The sequence below is a fragment of the Danio rerio genome, chromosome 10, assembly GCF_052040795.2.
Source record: "Danio rerio strain M-AB ecotype USA chromosome 10, GRCz13ab, whole genome shotgun sequence".
Lineage (NCBI taxonomy): Eukaryota > Metazoa > Chordata > Actinopteri > Cypriniformes > Danionidae > Danio > Danio rerio.
Window position 1 is genome coordinate 28,271,664 of NC_141030.1, and position 20,536 is coordinate 28,292,199.

The following is a 20,536-nucleotide window of genomic DNA, read 5'->3' on the forward strand; positions in this document are numbered from 1 at the left end:
CTTAGTGTGTTTATTGAATTCACTGTGGAATGAATGCTAACACAAAGCTGCATCAGCAACAAAAAACATTAGCCACTATTATCATTAGCATACCATGAGCACTGATTTAGCTTGCTTATGATAAAATGATTTTATGTTTATGAATGCAAACTATTTTATGTATTTGCTAGTTTTTTAGCAGTTGATCAAGGTCGTCACTGGTATAAACAATTAAAGAGGACAGTGTGCATGTTTTCATGAGATACAAAACACATTTCTGGTGTTTCAAGAATGTGTGGATGAATATTTAGCTCAAAATACCATGCAGTGTTTCTGTTTCTCTTTAAATGCAAATTAGCTGCTGCTATCCAGAAAAGGGTTGAATCTTTACATACTATTAGTACAGTCCAGAAAAAAAAAACAAAAACAAGCAACTCTCTCACAAGAAAAATGTCAGACATGAGTCATTGAGGTCATGAGGACGTTTTTTGCTATTTCTGCTGATAATTTTGGTAAAAATCTGCGAATTTCTGTGGAATTATTTTGGGAGTATCATAACAAAAATAACCTTAATATGTAAAATAAATAGTTATTTATTGTTTAAAATGCAAATCCAATTAGATTCACATTCTGTAGAAAAAAGCAACTTTCTCATATAATATAACCACTAAAAGACAGAAAATATTACTGTACGAGCTGCATTGTACATAAATCAGATTAAGATTTTCATATTAGTGAATAATATTACTGTAATTACTTTAAAACGGAATAAATTTAGATATTACACACGTTTACTGAAGTAGATAAACGAAATGAATGATGGGCAAAAAATCTGCGGAAAATCTGCGTAATTCTGCGCGAGCAGATTCCGTGTGGGCTTAGTTATGACTAATAGTGGACGAAAGCCTTACATGTTTAAACCAGAGTATAAAGGAAGAGGTTATGGATTCTAGACTGAACCAGGACGTTTTGTAGTTGTTATTAACTCATCGATTAGCTTGTTAGTGCTCTTTTATAAATTGGCGGCCTTTGCAAATAAACATTATGCTATTACTGATTATAAAATATATAATTTAAGCCAAGTAATGAAAAAACATGGATTCAATAGATATTCTTAACAGCAGGACATTTGTAATGTGTTTTCCAGTATTATAAATCTTTAGCTGCTAATCTACAGAGAGTAAACAGGAATCTTCTGCAGTGATGCTAGATAATAAGATCTTCACTGCGAGAGTGAAATCTGAGTGGTTCTTTTTTCCAAATGCTTCCAGAAACAAAGTAAAGACTTACCAAAACAAATAAATTGGTTGAAAATTTCCACATTTTCTGGGCAGATACATTGTAGATCAGATTATAGCTCTTTTATAGCACAGAAAAAGTCATGCTTTTCATGATATGTTCCCTTTAACAATACCTCTACTGCTTTCATGGGGGTTTTATCTTTCTTGGTGTGACTAATTTACTGTTATTTACTTTATAAAAGATGTATTGTGATTTGTTCCAATATTATACATTAACATTCAGATTTGTTATGGTTTGTTTATGCGCTGCTCCATTAGCTTTGGTTCAAATACCTCTTTTTAGCATCATAATGAAACTTTAGTAGTCCCTTTGCTTTACTTATAGAGGATTCAAGTAATCCAGTTAGGTATAGAAATTACGGTAAAGCTTTATGTAAATAGTTTCATGGTTGTTAAGCATACAGGACTCCCCGGGGCGTCTTGGCATTCATACAGGGCCGTTCTGGGACGAGTTTAATGAAATTGATTTTTTAGTGCTCTTTCTCTCATGTTTCCCACTTTAGTCCTTCAGAGGCAACAGAGGACAACAGTGGCGGTCCGAGGATCAAGCGTGCAGATACTGCCTCGCTCTGGCTCCCCAGGACTGGAAAAGAAAAAGGCAGAAGAAGAGCAGAAGAAAGAGAAGGAGCGCGAAGAAGCAGAGAGACACGTGGAGCTGCAGATCCTGCAGGGTCGCTATGAGGATCAGGCCAGAAAACTGCAAGCCCTTCAGACTGAGCTGAAGAGAACCAACATGGGCCTGGAGGTCTTCATCATCTGCACTCAGCACTTCTCAATCAAGGTCATTTATTTAATGCAGAGCTGTCAGCTAAACCCCAGCATACTCATCTAATTTATTATATTATATTATATTATATTATATTATATTATATTATATTATATTATATTATATTATATTATATTATATTATATTATATTATATTATATTATATTATATTATATTATTTTTATTGCTGGGCACATATTTTTCGCAAAGAATTATCATAATTAAATGTTTGTTTTGACATAAAATATGTGTGTGAGTTACATATATTTATTATGTATATGTGATACACACACATACAGAAAATCAAAAATATACATAATAGTTTTGTTACATAGATATTTCAATTTACATATAATTTGTATCATAAACATATTTTTTATCTAAATATAAATAAACATTTTCTTAAATATATGCATGCATGTGTGTATGTATATATCCATAATAAATAAACATTGCGAACAATCTTTACCCAGCAATTATATTATATTATATTATATTATATTATATTATATTATATTATATTATATTATATTATATTATATTATATTATATTATATTATATTATATTATATTATATTATTATGACACATATACATAACACTATCACAAAGTCAAAAAACCATCAAACAAAAAAAACTTTCTATTTTTTTCTAGTAAAGCCAAAATAATCTATTTGTACTTTATCACACTATATTATGTTATATTACATTGGCATTTATTGCACTCAGCTGTCTGTAATAGTTGTTTCTGATTGGTCATTCACAAAATTCCAAGGTATGTTATTCCCAGATAACCACTGAAACTAATAACACAGGTTTCAAGTTTGTATCCGCATGTTAAGTGATGACATGTTGGTGACGTATGCAATACTTTTTCCGGGTCCAAGCCGCCACTCATTTGAGTTGAGAAATTATTTGTTTATGATCACTTTTAATTAATATCACACATTAAAGTTAATTTTATATAAAGTCATAGTGTACACAACAATCTCTGGGCTTGCTGCATCACAAATACCAAAATTTTAACAATTTATAAAAAAATGAATGACTTTCTGGGCATCGGATCTTAGGCATGGACATATATATTGCAATCGTGATTGGACCCGGAAGCCACTTCGCGTGACGTCACACTTAACAAGCGGATATCCATGTGCTAGTCTGTAACAACGCTACTGTTGACTGTTTGGCATCATCTTGTGACTAAATAACACATAGGTTAGTGTATACTTCTGTCTAATTTTTATGTTTTTTTGCAAGTAGTCCAGTAATAAGTAGAATAAGGTACATACAGGAGTTGTTGTTTTTTTTTAGAATTAAAGCCCCTTATAAAATCCCTCCACTTCGAGTCACGCTGCTGATACACCTGTCTGGCTTTGTTCTGCGAAAACAACCGCCTGGATGTACTTTATCTCTTACATATCCCAATAATTTATTCATTCATTCCTTGTCCCTGATTTATCAAAGGTCACCACAGCATCAATAAATTATTTACTAGGCCTACTTAAAATTTTTGTTTTTTAGAATCATCGTCATTAAAACTATTACTACTACTATTACTAGTAGTAGTATAGTAGTAATATACATGTAATTACTATATTCCATTTATCCAGAATCATAATACAGATATCAAACTATGAAACAAATCAATTGCTTTATTTAACTCTATTTTCAGGTGTTTAATTTTATTTTTAGCAAAGAGAGCACGTTGTATCCAACAACATACACAGTGACGTCCCTCCTGGCACAAACCCAGTCATCAAATGCTTTGCTCAAGGGCACAGTGATGTTTTTAATGGTCTTCAATTGCCATGAGACAATGTTAGTTTACCACACCAATGCCTCAAACACCAGGAGCTGCTACATTTACAACACACTGCCTACATGAACTGACACAATCACTGGAAACTGAACACTCAATAAAAAAAATTTTAAAAAAGTAATGACAAGCTTGATCTATCATGAATGGAGGGATGAGGTAACAGTGTGCAAGAGCTGAGCGCTGAGTCACTGCTCACACACAGAATCATAACAAGCAGATCACTGAATCACATATGCTGCTGTCCTGGATTAAAGCATATGCTGTAATGAATAAATCATGTAAAAGGGTGTTTATTGAAGAGCAGTGCCCCCTGCTGTCTCTTATTGAACGTTTAAATTAATTGTCCTTCTAAAACAGCGGTGCCCAAACTTTGTTCCAACAAAGGACCAAAAACCAAACTTGATTGAGGGCTGTGGGCTGTATATAAATATACCAAACCATATTACACTAAATTTGCCAAGGGGAATTTCCTCATTTATTTGATAATAAATAAAAAATTAAAAAAAAAATAGAAAATGTGGCTTTAAATCACATTTAATATGTAATGCAGTATCATTTTTAACATTTTATAAAGAACTTATTACTGTAAAAACATAAGTCCATTTATAACACAATGGAGTTCAATGCTGAAAACACTAGTCAAGCTGCACCTTTATATTGATATGTTTAAAGATATCAGATGTACTGTATGTCATGTGACTGTATTTACATTTTAAAAGTCAGATAAATTCATTTACAACATTTCATTGAATCATTTAATTTCGGTTGCCTTTTTTTAGTTTAGCAATAAAACTAAGAAAAAAAGGATTATGTTAAATTTAAAAATCTAATTGATGATTTCTGTCACAGGCATTCGTCCCAACCACCAATATTCTCCCTTTTTCAATTAGACGGGATGGCGGGTCAAATCAAAGGTTACCTGGCCCATGGGCCTTACTTTGGACATCTCTGCTCTAAAAGATATATTTTAGTGCTGTCAGTTAGTTTATTAAAAGCAACTAATTTTTTTTCCTCAAAATAATCTTGATTTATGTGACCCAACATTGAAATTTTAAGTATACTTTTATACTCCAACACTGTGTTAATTACATTCAGTATTTTTGACACCATTAAGGCAAGACACTGCAGGTGAATAGCGGAAAAAAACTTGTAGTATTCACCATACTTCTGTATTGATGCATTTATTTGGGAATTGCAAAATTTTTGTATTACATGATTTCTAAAATGTTGTTTAAATATGCAAATGAACAACTATTTAATTAAACAAAAGTCAAATGTAAAATTCCTGTATTTTTGTATAGAAGGGATTTCGGGATCTCTTTTTATCATTCCCATAATTCAGAAATACTGAAACAGTCAGAATATATATTGGGAAAAACAAATATTTCAAAGTATGTACTGCTATTAAAATCTACAGACACTAATGTGACTAATGAAAGATTTATAAATGCAACCTTTGACACTAAAACTACTTTATAATTTGACATTATTTAGGCTTTTAAAATAATTAAGTATGAAGCATTTTAATGAAAATGAACATTTGGTTTTATAAAAATAGGTCTGTGAGGATACACTGGAACTAACTGGAACTGGATACAACTATTTCTGGTTCTTCCCTTTTTCACTTAACATTTATTTTATTTAAACTGACACAAAATATTTGAGTTTTTATTTTTATTTTATTTATTTATTTATTTTTTTGTGGTGACTAAATAAACCATAAATATTAATCTAAAAGACATAAAATATGTCTAATGATAATAAATATTTATAAACAGTAAAGTGATTGGGATAAGATCTGGTTTGGTTTTGGGGTATTGTTAGAAGATACATTATTCAATGAAAAGTCACCACATGTCCATATTTGATCAATTTTGTATTTGTATCTGTACACTGTAAAATGTATTAACTTGACCTTGCTTTGAAAAGTGAGGAAACCGATTGCTTTAAAATTTCTTAGTGTATAAATTTCAAATGAGCATAACTTTAAACAGTTTGCATTTACTTCTTAATTAAGTAAACTTTAAAACCATTGAGTCAAAATAACGGTATTCAAATCTACAGACACAAATTTATAAATTTGGACTAATAAAAGATTTAAATATGCACAAAATCTCAATATTGACAGTATATATTCACACACACATTTGCTTCTGCATATTCCACACAAACTAAAAGACGTTGGTGAGGGGTCAGAAACACACATGGCTAAAATATCCATCAAAATCTGAAATCCAATACGTTCCAGCCTAATGCCCACATATATCGCATTAATATTAATTGCACTGCTCTCCTCCACATACACTACTATTTTCCTGTTGTTTAGCTGTGAAAGGTTTTACGGATTGAAGCTGTGCGTCAGTAACCTGCCTGCTCCTCCCACGTCTTTTGATGAAAAGCACATTTTATTAGTTTCCATAGTGCTTTTCATCGCCAGCCTGGCATACTGTAGCAGACATTAGCTGCAGCACTGCATCTATTTATATTTATATATAGATTTATTTCTTGTTGGATATCTTACATTTACAGAAACAATATTAGTTTTATTTCATACAGAACACTCTTAGGTTTTCACTTATTTTAGCATATTTTGATGTTATGTAGGCTATTCAAGTATTTCAGTATGCAGCATTTACATGTAAAATGTAATATTAAAAATTAATATAGACTTGTACCTGTTTATCGTTATTTAATTATTCGTTATTCATCATCAGGCTGACACAGCAAACATGAACTGCATCTATTTATACGTAAATATGTATTTGTATGGATTTTTTTCTTGTTGGATGTCTTACATTTACAGACACAATATTAGATTTCATTTCATACAGGTTTTTATTTTATAATTTGCCATTATTTAGGCTATTAAAGTAATTCAGTGTGCAACATTTTAATGTAAAAGAACATCTGTGAGGATACACTGGAAACTGTTTATGGTTGTTCATTATTTATTTATGATTTAAACTGTGTTTATTTTATTTTAACTGATGAAATATTATTTTTTTTATGTTTTTTTTAGTTACCTAAAAATGGTAAAACCTAAAATTCCCCTACAGTTTAAAAACCAACCATGAGAAATGAAATTAATAGTGACTAAATAAAGCATGAATATTAATATAAAAGACAGAAAATATATCTAATAATGATACATATTTATAAACAGTAAAGTGATTAGGATAATATATCTGGTTTGGTTTTGGGGTACGGTTAGAAGATAAATTGTGTATTTAATTCTTAAACTTAAAAAATTACTGTAAATAAATGTACACACCAAGCCACTGAGCAAACTGGTAGCCTAACATCTGAAAAGCTGTCCACACGGAGGTAAGCTGTCAGCCAGTACTGCGAATAGAAACAGAAGCTGTCGGCGGCGTCATATCACACCATAGCGTTCATTTTAAAGACAAAATGCAGCCATTCATAGCTCTGGCTATAATTTGCTCTCCAGAACTGTATACAGGGGTACGTGTTCACAATAAGCCTGTTTTGCATTTACCATAAAATATTTAAACAAAAGCATGTGTGTGTGAATGTTTCAGAGTGAAAGTGCTGAGCAGAAGGAAAGAGAGCTGTCAGAGGAACTTAGTCGGATTCAGCATGAAGTGGGTGAGTTCAGTGAGGTTTATGGTTGTATCACCAGGTTATCTACAATCTAGTTTTGTCTTATTTTAATTCGAACTCTGTTCCTCAGCCTTTAACGCAGCCCGCTGGGAGCGTCTTCAGAAGGAGAAGCGAGAGCTGGAGGAGTGCTTCGAGAAGGAGCTCAGAGAGTTACAGGTGCAGCAGGAGTCTGAACTGGCCACCTTAGAGGAGAAGCTGAGGTTACGACACGCTTCAGACAGAGATCATCTGAGAGCAGAGCATCAGTCAGAAGTGGAGGAGCTCCACACACAGCACCAGGAGCAGGTCTGACATCTGCCTGAGGAGCAGAGAAAACGCAGCTTACACTGAATTCTGATGAATATCAGTACATTTGCAGCTACATGTCAATAGCTTTGTTTCCATCACCCTGTTTAAATGCGCATTTGGAAGTATCACATTGGAAACGAGTGTTGGAAATGGCATATTGTTTAAATGATGTGCAAGTTGCCATTATCATCTACACTACATCCCTCGCAAACAAACACATTGTATGGGTAATGGGTAAACGCATCTTGAGAGGAAAATACTGACTTTGTGATGAAGTTATTTGTTGTAATGTCTTTATAATTCAAGTTATAAAAGCAAATAATATGCCTGTCAGAGTTTTTATGTTTATAAGATATGATGTAGTTAAATAAAATCACACAAGCAATATTATAGTGCTGTTTTGCAGAATATTAGCATGTTTAACAAGTTAATATTGTGTAATCTATATTTTAGTCATAATGTTGTTCTTTTGTTGTTTTGCCAATCAAACCAAAACCAGAGCAGGTCTTTTGTTTTGTTTTGCTTTTAAATTAATATTTTTTTACTAATCATTTGAGACAGATTCATTAATAAAAACTGTGGCTGTGTCAGAAATCACCCCCTATTGCCTTAAATAGTTTACTATTTGGGGGAACAGCAATTTCTAGAAGTGTCTAAAACCACAGAGTATGTTTTAAAGTGCACTCATTCAATCCCACAATGCACCACAATAACAAGTGTACAGCCTGTGTACACTCAACAGCTAGAAAATAATCAAAATGCCACAGTTGAATCCTATCATGTACACTTCAAATAAAAATATTATTTAATTAAAGTAGTGTTTATATACAGGATAGAAATCAAAATACTTTGTTTCATTACTTTTAGAAAGCTGGCCAAGAGTTAAATAACTATCACAGCATCTGTCCAAGAGGTTTACAATTTAATCCATCTGAGGAATTTATCAACCAGCAAAGCACAAACATAATGGCATAACAGCAACAGTGTTCGAATTCACTCACTCGTTTTCAATCACTCATAGTCCAAGTGAACTATATTAATGGACTAATGTTGGGAATATTTAATGTGTATAGTGGTGATTTCAGTGGTGATACAGCATGTCTCTTGCTTCATTTATAAATGTATCTCCATTTTGAACAAGTCAATTGAGGGAATGATTCAATGAATCACTTATTTAAATAAGCCCTTGCTGACCCTTACTGAGGGTTTTAGTGTCATATTAATTTATCCATGACAGACTCGAACCAGCCAAGCTACCAGCACAAAAACACACTCAGCATAAAATAAACACTTTCAAAAATAATGATATTGCACACCCAAATATAATTATGACAGTATGAATGTGTAGGCCAGGGCTGCCAACTCTTTCAGCCAGTTCAGTACACAATTGACAGTATTCTCACGCCACACATCCATTTTCTCACGCATGCTTATCAACACCATATTTTACCATATTTTAACTGTTTTAAATAATGACTGTTAAAGTTATTAATATAATGATTGTTTTAAATAATGGTTTACACACACAGCATTACTGGTTTACAAAAAATTCAAACAAACATAATCCTGTTGCACTGCTACACTTGATTTTGGTTTTATTATTAAAAAAAAAAAAAAGAAAACATGTTAAATGAGAATTTGAAATATTTTATAGCATACTTTAAAAAAAATAAATATGATTTAGTATTCAAAATATTTTAATTTGATAATGTATTTAAATAAATTGCTCTTACACTTACTTTTACACCGTTACTTTTACCATAAACCGACATGCCAACCATTTGTTAGAAGTTGATATTTTTAAAACGATGAGATGTGTTGGGAAAAAAATGCATTGAGTGTGTTAACTAGCGACATTAGGAGTTAGGAAATGCAATCCAAAAATGTTTTTCTTGGTGGGCCAGCTAAAGGGTTAATGTGGTTTTGTGTGTAGATTGAAGAGTTGACTGCCAACCATGAGGCTGCCCTTGAAGACCTGAAAACCATGCACAACATCACTATGGCAACACTCCAGGAGGAACATGCCAGGACGATGAGAGGTGAGTGTCTGATTCATAACATCACCAACAGACAGAAATGGGGAGAAGAGCTCAATCTCATTTCCTTTATCTTAGACTTAAGGAAAGCCCATGAGCAGCAGAAGGCCAGTCTAGAAGAGGACTTCGAGAAACTGCGCCTCTCACTTCAGGTGATTTGATTCAAGGTTTGTTATGAAGGTTTTTGCTCTTCATTTGAGGTCATTAGTAACAATAATGTTTTCTTCAGGATCAGGTGGATACTCTGACTTTCCAGAACCGGACTCTGAAAGACAAAGCTAAGCGTTTTGAAGAGGCACTGAGGAAGAGCACTGATGAACAAATTGTGGTATGTTTCTTTGAAGTCGTCATGAAAAACTATATTCTATCTATATATTTCTGTAATTTTTGTCCCTAATGTGTGATGCACATCTAAATCAAACAGATTCTTTAATGAGAAAAAATGTTCATCAGGACAAATCAAAATAAAAATGATGGACAAATCAGCTGATTTTGAATTATATAGCTGTTTTGCTATAGGTGAATTTCATTTGAGTGACACATTGCCTCGCACTTACATGTCATTAAAGAAAGGCAGAGATGTCCTTGAAATGAGAATGGAAGTTTTTTGATTGAAGATTACAGGGCATTTTAATTAAAGATTGCACAAGACTGCCAAAAATAATGACATTTGGCTTAAAGACATTTCTAGATTGGATACTTACAGTAGCTGTGGCCAAACTGAAAGCAAGCCATTTAAATGTGTTTGTAGGATGCGCTGGCCCCATATCAGCATATTGAGGAGGATCTGAAGAGTCTGAAAGAAGTTCTGGAGATGAAGAACCAGCAGATTCATGACCAGGAGAAAAAGATCTGTCATCTGGAGAAAGTGGTAAGCTCCAAATGAAAAGGTGTTTAAATAAACACAGTGTGCAGAAAAACTGTCCAATCTATTGTGGTCCAGTTTGGAGTTTAAAGTTTAAAAAAGGTTGTCAAGAATGGCCTGACAAACCTCTTGGGCTCCTATAGGAGTACTGTGTATTGTATAATTTCAATAATATTGTATAAGAGTTATCGAGCTCCACTTTATTGTCCTACAAAGCATTATTTATCATTCAAATATTTAACCAATTTCCACTTAAACTTATTTTTCTTTTAGCTTTGGACGTTATATTTTTTATGTTTTGGAAATAGGGCTGCTGTCCATTTTAAAGCGTTTTACTCTCATTTCCATTAGCTTTTATGAATGCTCATTGTTTTGTTCTTGTGTAAAGTACATTTGAGTTCCTTGTTGTTCTGGCAGGGGTGGTTTGTGTAAGAATTTAATGTTGAGTTCTGTGTTCACTTGATCCTTCGAGCAGGCTCAAAAGAACCTGTTCCTGGAGGAGCGGGTCCAGGTACTTCAGCAGCAGAATGAAGACCTGATGGCCCGCATAGACCGACACCTAGTTGCGTCAAGGTGAGGAATTGAATACTAATATATTAATGTGAGGGGCATTAGGATGTTTGCTAAATATATACTGTTGCAATAATACATTCACTTGTCCCTCAAGCAAAGTACAGACACAGAGTATATACAAAATCAAAACCTTTATTATTATTATTATTATGATTGTCTTAAGGTTATCTATAAGTTATTATGTTTAAAATGTACAAAAAAAACAAAATTTGAATGTATAAGGTATATGCATTTAAAACTTAGACTTTAACTCCATGTCAGTGTGGATGGGGGAAAACGGAGACGAGGTGTGGTTTCCATCTGATCAGGGCTTCTTCTTAATATAAAGCACACAAAGTTCAGACTTGCATCCTTTTCTTGTAAGATCAGACCTCGAAAGTTTATAACAAACTCCCGAGGATGTAAGGGCGCGTTGGGTAAATCTTCAGATGTAACGGCAGTGTAGCCTACTTTACGACGTTCTTATATTGTTATCTTAACAATAAAATGAAAACATGACTTATGACATGACACTGTCTCTTTTAATTTTATATTAACAACTTAAACATAAGAGAGAGGAAAAAGTTAAAGGCATCATGTTCAAATTTATATGACCGTCATCTTCACTGTAGGCAAATTTATAACAAAACATAGTGGAAAATATGAAACATTAATCTCACTGTGTGGTTTTGGCAATATGTGTTTAGTGTCAGGCTATTTGCACACAATATCAGTGTACGTGGTTACATAAATTAATAGGTATATTAACTTATCTTTGCGCTCAGCCCAAACAAGTTACAAGTAGACTAATGGATTCAGAAGACAGATTCGTTAAATAAAGGTCTACTACACAAAATGAATTACACATCGCGTTTACCAACTACAGAGAGATGAGATCCAGCGGCAGATTTTGGATGGACTGGCTGACGTTCCGCTGCTCTCAGCTGGGCAGGTGTGGTCAGAGAACTGCCTGGTGCTCAGACGCGAGAATACCCTTAAGTAGCTTTCAGCGCAGAGTGTGTGTATGGTCAAGTGATGTGCATTTTCAGCGATGTAGAGTGGACGGAGAGCTGTTCATAAACACTAGATGAAATGCCAGTGTGGACTCATAGAATGATCATCAGAATGATCATTTAGAATGATCATCTTCATTCTAAAACGTCGTTTTAAAACTAAAACTTATTAGTGGCCTAAGACAGATTACTTGTTCACAATTACTATTTTCTATGTGGTGAATGGAATGTAGTACACTGCAAGGGATAAATAGTTCAGACAAGTAAATATGCTTTCTATTAGGGTGATTGAAGCCTGGTTGTGCGTATGTGTCACCGTAAATAGTTTGTTTTGGCCAGAGATACGGTAGGACAAAAAGGATCATGCACTTAAGTTGGCGCAGACCACTAAACTTATAAGACTCATTTGAATTCTCTGCAGAAAGCAATTTTAAAGCAATATGGAGGAGATTAGGAGGAGAAACGATGAGGCTCAGCAATACTGCTAGACCGTGGCTGCCATAAGCTGTCAGATCCAGCTTTATCAACCTCAACAAATCTGGCAGAGCTGCAATTTCAGACTACTTCAGGGGACCTTTAAAGTATATAGTTTCTGCACTATTAGTGTTTTATATATATATATATATATATATATATATATATATATATATATATATATATATATATATATATATATATATATATTATATTATATCCAAAACATTTACAAGAAACAGCCCTTAACTACTATGTACTTACATCAAAAAATAAATAATAAACGTACTGTGTTCATAATCTATTGCAGAGCACTTCTGGTGCTACTGAGGTAGGATACAGAACAGGTTTGTTGGAATGGGTAGGTTTAGAGATGGGTTAAGGTGAAAGGGATGGTTCAAGTGTGTAATTAGATTACACCTTGGCACCAGTGGTGTAGTGGTTAGTGTGTCGACATGCAACTCAAGGCATCCCCAGTTCGATTCCACCCCGCGGCCCTATGTCGATCGTTCACTTCTCTTTGCTACCCATGCTTTTCTGTCAGTTCTCATTTCTCACAGATTTCTTTACATTTTAATATGGCATCTTTGGATATCTTTTCTGCTGGAGATACTGTTGTCCTAAAAAACGTTTTTTTAAAAATGTAAATAATTTTTTTTATTTTTTATTTACACATACCTTGGAAACGGTATTGCAGAAAATTTGGGCAGTTTTAAAACCTTGACTTTTCCAAACTGCGGTAAACCTTGAAAACGGTTATTGTCCCATGCCTAAACAAATTATTAATTTCAGTGTAAGTACATATTAGGTAGGGCCACTTAATATAAAGTGGGAGCGAAGACACTATTTTAATCATAATTGTTGCACTCATATAAGCATGTGGGTGTGCTCATTCACTTAAGTTTAGTGAAAACCCACATACAGAAGGCTCATCCATTTAACAGTAAGTTGTAAACTTTTCATGACTTTTTTAACATTTACAGATAGTGGATATACCTGTGAAATTTAAATTATGCGCTTAGGAAAACACCAAAAGAAAAAAAAAACATTCAACATCATATGCAAACTGATTCAAACTACATGTTAAGGTTTCTTACATGTTAATTCAGAGCCTTACTTTGTTTATTGAAACATCATATATAGGACAAACTTGATTAAGCACTCTATTACCATCAATAAGCTAAATAAGTCCTTTACAGATTGTCAGATGCACTTGTATAAAACTGTTGTATATGATATGGATAGTGATGACAGATTTGAGCAGGCCAATGTTGCCCAGGAGGCTCAATGCTTACACCTTTAGAGGCGATAAACCTACTGTATAATTGGCACACTTACAGTCGTCAAACAACAGTACAATGTTTTTGACATTAAAAATGTTACATAGGTGCTTCATCGCTGTGGTGACCCCTGATAAATAAGGTACTAAGTAGAAGAAAAATTAATAAATGAATGTTATATAATTTACACTTGAATTTAAACTGAATCATGCCTAACCAGACATTCGACTAAACTGTTTCATCCTGTATTTCCAGACAACTGTCTGAAGAGAATGCAAACCTCCAGGAGAATGTAGAGAAGGAAACCAACGAGAAGAAGAGGCTGAGTCGCAACAATGATGAGCTGCTGTGGCTCCTCCAGACAAGTCCCCACCTATCACCAGCCTCATCCCCCATCCACAGAGCCTTCTTTACCGGCCCTGATATTCCCCCATACTCTTACTCTCCAGGCCCTGGGACCCCCACACACTCGTCCTCTCCTGGCCCTGGTACACCTACTCACAAGGTGGCATCTCCGGCACCAGGGACACCCACTTTCAGAGGCTCACCAGCACGCTCGTCCCCCGCACGCATCCCAAATGCCAATACTTTACCTAGATGAGCTGGATAATGCAATACTAGCTGTATTCCATCTAGTTTCTGCCCACAGCAGTGCTTCACTTTAATCTGCAGCCCCTGATTGTCATTTTTTAATATTTATTAAGATTTTGACAACCCCTACTGCCATAAAGCCTGTCATTTCCGTTATTCAACTTTGAGATATCTTTTTATCTCATAGATTTAGACTTGTAGCATTAGATTAAAAAAGATAATGATGCTAATGCTATTATTGATGTGCTGCCCACACTGGGCCAGCATGGAGGCAGAAACAATTTTGTGTAAACGGAAGTAGCTCAGCTTAAACTTGACTTTAACATTCTTTAAAGGTCTGTAGGTCCTCCTGAATGGCATACAGGAACTTTATACAACAAACAGCACTTTAGGTTTCTGCCTTTCCTTCCTACAGATAAATGCACCAGCATTTTTTGTGGTCTGGTTTATTTTTTTATGAAATATGTTTTCAGGTTTTACAATTCTCCCAATGTTTCAATTTTTAAATTTGTCAAAACTGCAAAATGTCATTTTGGTAATTATTTAGTATCCTTGAAAAACCTAAACATTCTTTTAAAAGAAACTGACTTAAAGATTTATTAATCCCAACAATTTATGTTTCAAATTCTATCTATTTTCATTCCGCTATGGCGACCCCCTGATAAATAAGTGGCTAAGCTGAAGGAAAATTATCTATCTATCTATCTATCTATCTATCTATCTATCTATCTATCTATCTATCTATCTATCTATCTATCTATCTATCTATCTATCTATCTATCTATCTATCTATCTATCTATCTATCTATCTATCTATCTAGAGCCCTTTTCTCACTATAAATAAGCTATTACTGCTCAATAGTGATGGGTCGTTCTTGAATGATTCGTTCATTTTGAACGAATCTGTTGTATGACTCGAGAACAACAAGTCCTTTCAGGGAGTGATTCATTCATTTGTGCACAGGCACATTTGTGCAGGTGAAGCAGATTAGTTCCTTTTCTGAGTCTTCTGTGGGGTTTGAGTAGTTCATTCATCACATTAAAGCCAGAAGCCAATCGGGTGCAGTCAGAGCCAGAAAAAGATTTGATCCATTCATCTCTCAAATGCTCAGTTTAAGTCTTTCTTTCATCAGGTGAAAGACAGAAGCCAATCATATGCATTTAGTCAGAATAAGATTTGATCTTTTCATTTCTTGAGTACTCGGGTTTGAGTCATCCCTCTTTACATGCTGTCACTTGATGAACGAATGACTCAAAAACCAGAAGACTCGAAAGGTGAACTAATCACGGCTTCATTGGCTCAGACTGTGTACATTGGTTAAGCTTATATGGGACTGTCAGTGTGACGTGAACAAACCACTGAAACTTAAAAACTTGTCAGAAGAGGTGAGCTGACATAATCAGACAAAACAGCAGGTAAACAATGAATGATTATTTTCTCTTTCTTATAGCATTTTAGTAATGACTTGTTTATAGTGTGATCTACATTTAGTGTAGTTGTAGATGAGTTTGAAAGCAACTTGTAATATTTGAATAATATTTCAAGCAAATTGAACGAAATAAACAACATGACTAAAAAAGATTTGGTCACCTCACTGAGCGAGACTCAAAGGCCTGAGTCAACAAACATGATCCGAACTTCCCATCAGTACTGCTCAGTAATCTGTCACTTTTGACATTTGATATATATCCAGAATAAAAATGGGTTTTATAATTATCATTTTAAAAATGTTTTGATAATTGAAATGTAAACAAAACTGATAATTTAGAAAATGATTTTTTGCATCACCTCGTCACTGTCATAACCGGCTGCAATGCCTACTGATGCATGAGTCATTTCATTTTGTTGAACCACCAAAAGACCAATCCACCCAAGATTAAACCAGCTTTTAAAAGCAAGTTTCCTTGCGTATATGATTTTCAGACTTACCTTGGCATAGATTTCATTGTGCCAGATTGTAATGGTTGCTCAGTTATTTTAACATAAAACTCTTCAGCATCAAGTCTGTTCTTCCTAACTAACTTATCTGACAATAGTAAGTGCTTTCACTTCATGCATGACATAAAACCGGGAGATCAAGCAAATGTAAAAGTACCGACTACAGGAAATGTTGTTGTAAATTGTAGGTGTAATTTTTAGTAGTTATTTGTAATTTAATGGGAAATTTGCTACTTGATGTGCATGTAATGTAAGTCTTCCATTATTCATGTGAATCCTAGGATAGTTGTCATGTTAGCGTAGATATTCAGACTCCTAGGAATGAAAGCTTCCACCTCTGATGTTTTTTTTTTAAAGATCGAGGATAGTATTTTACCCATATTATATTAGGACTGGACTTTCCTGCCAGGTGTGTTGCAGGTTTTATGGAGGTACAATATGGCGGTATGTTTGAATTTAAGCTATATTTACTGTAATGCTGGTTAACTCTTGTATTACCTCTGTAGAGTGTAGCATAGGGTTAGAGAGAGTTTTCTCTGTATGAGTAAACTAGAAAAGAATGTATCTGTCTTTAAATGTCCTTTGAAAAAGTTCAGGGAAATTATTTTGCTCTGTCTCAAAAGCAGTTTTTAGTTTTTTAGCAAAAAAATACTTTTTGTTTTTGTTTTTGGAAATATTAAAACATTCCTCATGCAAAGTGGGTTTTGATATTTCAACACAAAGAGGTTGTTTTTTTAAATTTTGAAGAAAATGAATAAGTTTTTTTTGTTGTGTGTTTGTACAATTGATACATCTTTCAATGGTCAGCCTTCTACACTTTTGATACAAAGGCGAATTTTTGTAATTTCTTCACTGATAATAATTTTTCTACAGTATTATCAGACGGTGCTTGTACAGGGTATCGTACACAGAAGTACAATAAAATGCTATTCAAGACCAGCAATCTATAAAAATACACACACAATGATTTTTTTTTCGTTTAAGACATTATTGTTTTGAATGCTTTTTAATTACTGTGATTTTTTTTCATTCTCATTCTAAAGTATTTTCTAATTATGTAGCTTTGCAGTCTTTTTTTTTAAGTTGGTTCTGTCACTGTGATAATGACTTACCATTGTTGACTTTCCATTTTTGCTACTCTGGTGCAGATGCTAAGAGGAGTCTTTTTGATGTTTCCTATAAAGCACAATATATACGTGATATACCACCATATTTTTAATAAACAGCAGATCAGCCAGTAACTTGTTTAAAACAGACAATTCAAAGTCATTTATTTAGCCATCTTGATTTACTAAAGCAAGAACACAAATGTTTCAGGGACGTGCCTTCATTTAATGTACAAAGTAGCAAAAATGAAAAGAATTTTCACAATACAGCAGCCTTACAAACAGTTAATATGCTTCTAATTAAAATCTTGATTAATACCGGAAAATAAATAAATTTTTCCTTGACTATTTATTTATTATAATTTTTAACTAAAACTAAAATGTTCTTTTTGTTTAATTTAAATACATTTTTTTGTTATAATGTATTTATTTATTGCATTCTATACTCTTTGTATATAAATGTTCTAAATTTATGACTCAACAAAACCTCAGCAACCTCAAGTACACAATCCTACTGCACCTGTTATGGTTTTTAATTGTTACTAACTCGGATTCATTGCAAGGAGTAATGTTTAATTGTATACTTTAAAATCCTGAAAGAGCTCCTTTGTTTCCCTTCAACCCTCAAGAAGAGCTTCAATATGGCATAAATGTTGATGAATGATATAAACCAACAGTATCAGGTTCTGAGATGCACTGACTCTTGTCCTGTGGACATCCAATCTACTGAATGTCAACTTACCCTGAAAATACTGACACAGTCAATGTAAACCGGGACTGGTGGAGTCACTTATTGTACTGAATGAAATGTGTCCATCTGTCTATTTACAAACATTTGACTTTCAATTATGTCTTTTTTGACTGAATTTACAGTCACATGTAAGCTACTATTTATTGTGTTGTAGTGCACAGTAATCAATGCATGTTTGTCTTGGCAGATCATCCTTCCCCTTGTATGTTTTCAAATTGTGATGGTTCATGCTGTAACTGTAGCATAGAGAATATACTAAGGAATGGAAATAATTTATATATAACTCATTTGTATTCACTATGGGAGGACGGGGAATGAATATTAAATTCTTTCAAAAGAAATAAAATGCTTTGGTTGTGAATGTATCAGAATGTACAACGTTGATCAGAGTCAGATCAGAACTAATTTCTCTTATTTTTTTGAATTACTAGCTTATAAGTGGGGGAGAGTGGGAACAAAAGTAACGTTGAAAGAAAGTAACATAGCAATTTTTCTCTAAGCCCTGACAACATTTGATTTCCAGGCTATAACAGCACATTCTGCATGCAACCTTGGATGGAGCTGCCAAATATCGTGATTGACAGTGTCCTGCGGTTAGTTCCAAATTTCTGTTTTTAAGTGCAAATTGTAAACTATTGTTACGGTTCTTTTTTTGCTTGCTACAAGTTGTGTTTCTCTTTTCATGTGTTACACTAATTATCAGTCAGGTTATTTAGTGCTATAACACATCCTTGAGTTTGAAATCTCTGAGTTTTTCAGTTTAAAACTAAATCAGGTTTAAATGGCAAGAGTTCTTGTGGGGACAAAAGTAACACTTATTTATGTCCCACAGCTAATAGCCATACCTTATTTAAAAATATATATATAATATAAGATATATATATATATATATATGTGTGTGTGTGTGTGTGTATGTATATATATATATATATATATATATATATATATATATATATATATATATATATATATATATATATATATATATATATATTTTTTTTTTTTTTTTTTTTTTTTTTGTAGAAAATTTTTACATTTTGTAGTGGCAGATTGGTTTTGAAACATTTGATAGAAGTGAATTTTAAAATTTTCCTGCCTATGAGGTCAAAAGTAACAATGCGCAACTTTTGTTGACACAAAATAACAACTTATATTGATAGACCACTGTTTTGAGTCAGTTACCACAACAAAAAATATATTTCTGATAAAAACATTATCTTTTGACATTTACTTTCAGGTTTTTATGAAAAATGCTACTTTTGTCCCCGCTCTACCCGAGTGTCATGTGAAATTTGACTTGAAATGACGGCGGTTGGGTAACTGATTTTAACATTTGAGTAAGACATTTTATTTTGACTGTTGCTCTGTTTAGGCATTTATGGAAGGAGTAGATTTAAATGTAGTCAAGAAAGAACCATGAAGAAAATAGATTTAAATAGATTTTTAAAAAAATTGTTTGAAAATACAAATAGGCCTGAGAGTGAGAGTGAGAGTGTAAGAGTAAAACCTTTAGCAGTCAGCTAATTATTTATGGCATTAAATACTTAAGTAAAATTTAAATTTCATTCCGTATCTTTGATTGAAAGTAGCAGAATTTGACAAAAACGTCCAATACACTCACAGAACATTTCTGTGTCTTTTCACATTTTTCTATCATGAAAACATTTGTTTAATATCAAACAAACAACTTATATTCAAACATTGAATCTTACCTCACACTGTCGACCGTTATAATTAAAGCATCTTTTTCCCGCCTTTGGAAATTAATTAAGTTTTGTTTCTGTCAGGTTTAAAGCCCCGCCTTCTTTGATCTGATTGGCCAGATCAGTTATGTTAAAACGCCGCCGCTGATTTATAACTCTTTATTGGCATCCTTGACAACAAACGGAGCAGTATGTCATTATAGTATCAAATCGGAGGTCATTCATAAATATTGATGACCTCATAATGACGTTTACTGGCCTGCTGAAACGTCCAAAATGCATTTTATACATTACCTGTCCGTATGTTAACTCTCTTCTTCTCAACTGTTTGCACTCCTTCCTCGTTTCTGCTACACAAACACAGATTAGTGTTCAGAGGGTGTGTGTGTGTGTGTGTGTGTGTGTGTGTTGCCCTTTGAGGATTTGTAGTCTTGACAAACATACGTAAGGAGG

General features: G+C 33.5%; 1 protein-coding gene and 1 long non-coding RNA gene across 5 annotated transcripts in view; one reads left to right on the forward strand and one right to left on the reverse strand.

The window, feature by feature from the left end:
* The window catches only part of mtus2a (microtubule associated tumor suppressor candidate 2a), a 128,117-nt gene extending 112,825 nt beyond the window's left edge, over positions 1-15,292 (forward strand). For 2 of the 4 annotated variants that reach the window (XM_087270575.1, XM_087270576.1), the window contains 9 exons: positions 1,784-2,061; positions 7,404-7,470; positions 7,556-7,770; positions 9,707-9,812; positions 9,888-9,961; positions 10,039-10,137; positions 10,561-10,680; positions 11,147-11,247; positions 14,249-15,292. In XM_087270575.1, coding sequence (XP_087126701.1) covers positions 1,784-2,061; positions 7,404-7,470; positions 7,556-7,770; positions 9,707-9,812; positions 9,888-9,961; positions 10,039-10,137; positions 10,561-10,680; positions 11,147-11,247; positions 14,249-14,594 — 1,406 coding nt within the window. In that variant the 3' untranslated portion in view covers positions 14,595-15,292. The remainder of the gene's footprint in view (positions 1-1,783; positions 2,062-7,403; positions 7,471-7,555; positions 7,771-9,706; positions 9,813-9,887; positions 9,962-10,038; positions 10,138-10,560; positions 10,681-11,146; positions 11,248-14,248) is intronic. The other 2 variants (XM_087270577.1, XM_087270578.1) reach the window with 1 other exon arrangement.
* On the reverse strand, positions 3,704-20,496 carry LOC147842084 (uncharacterized). Its single transcript, XR_015501138.1, has 3 exons — positions 20,093-20,496; positions 17,636-17,699; positions 3,704-7,783 (listed from the first exon to the last, which is right to left on the reverse strand). It is a non-coding gene; the product is annotated as an uncharacterized LOC147842084 (long non-coding RNA).
* Between the last annotated feature and the right edge of the window lie 40 nt (positions 20,497-20,536).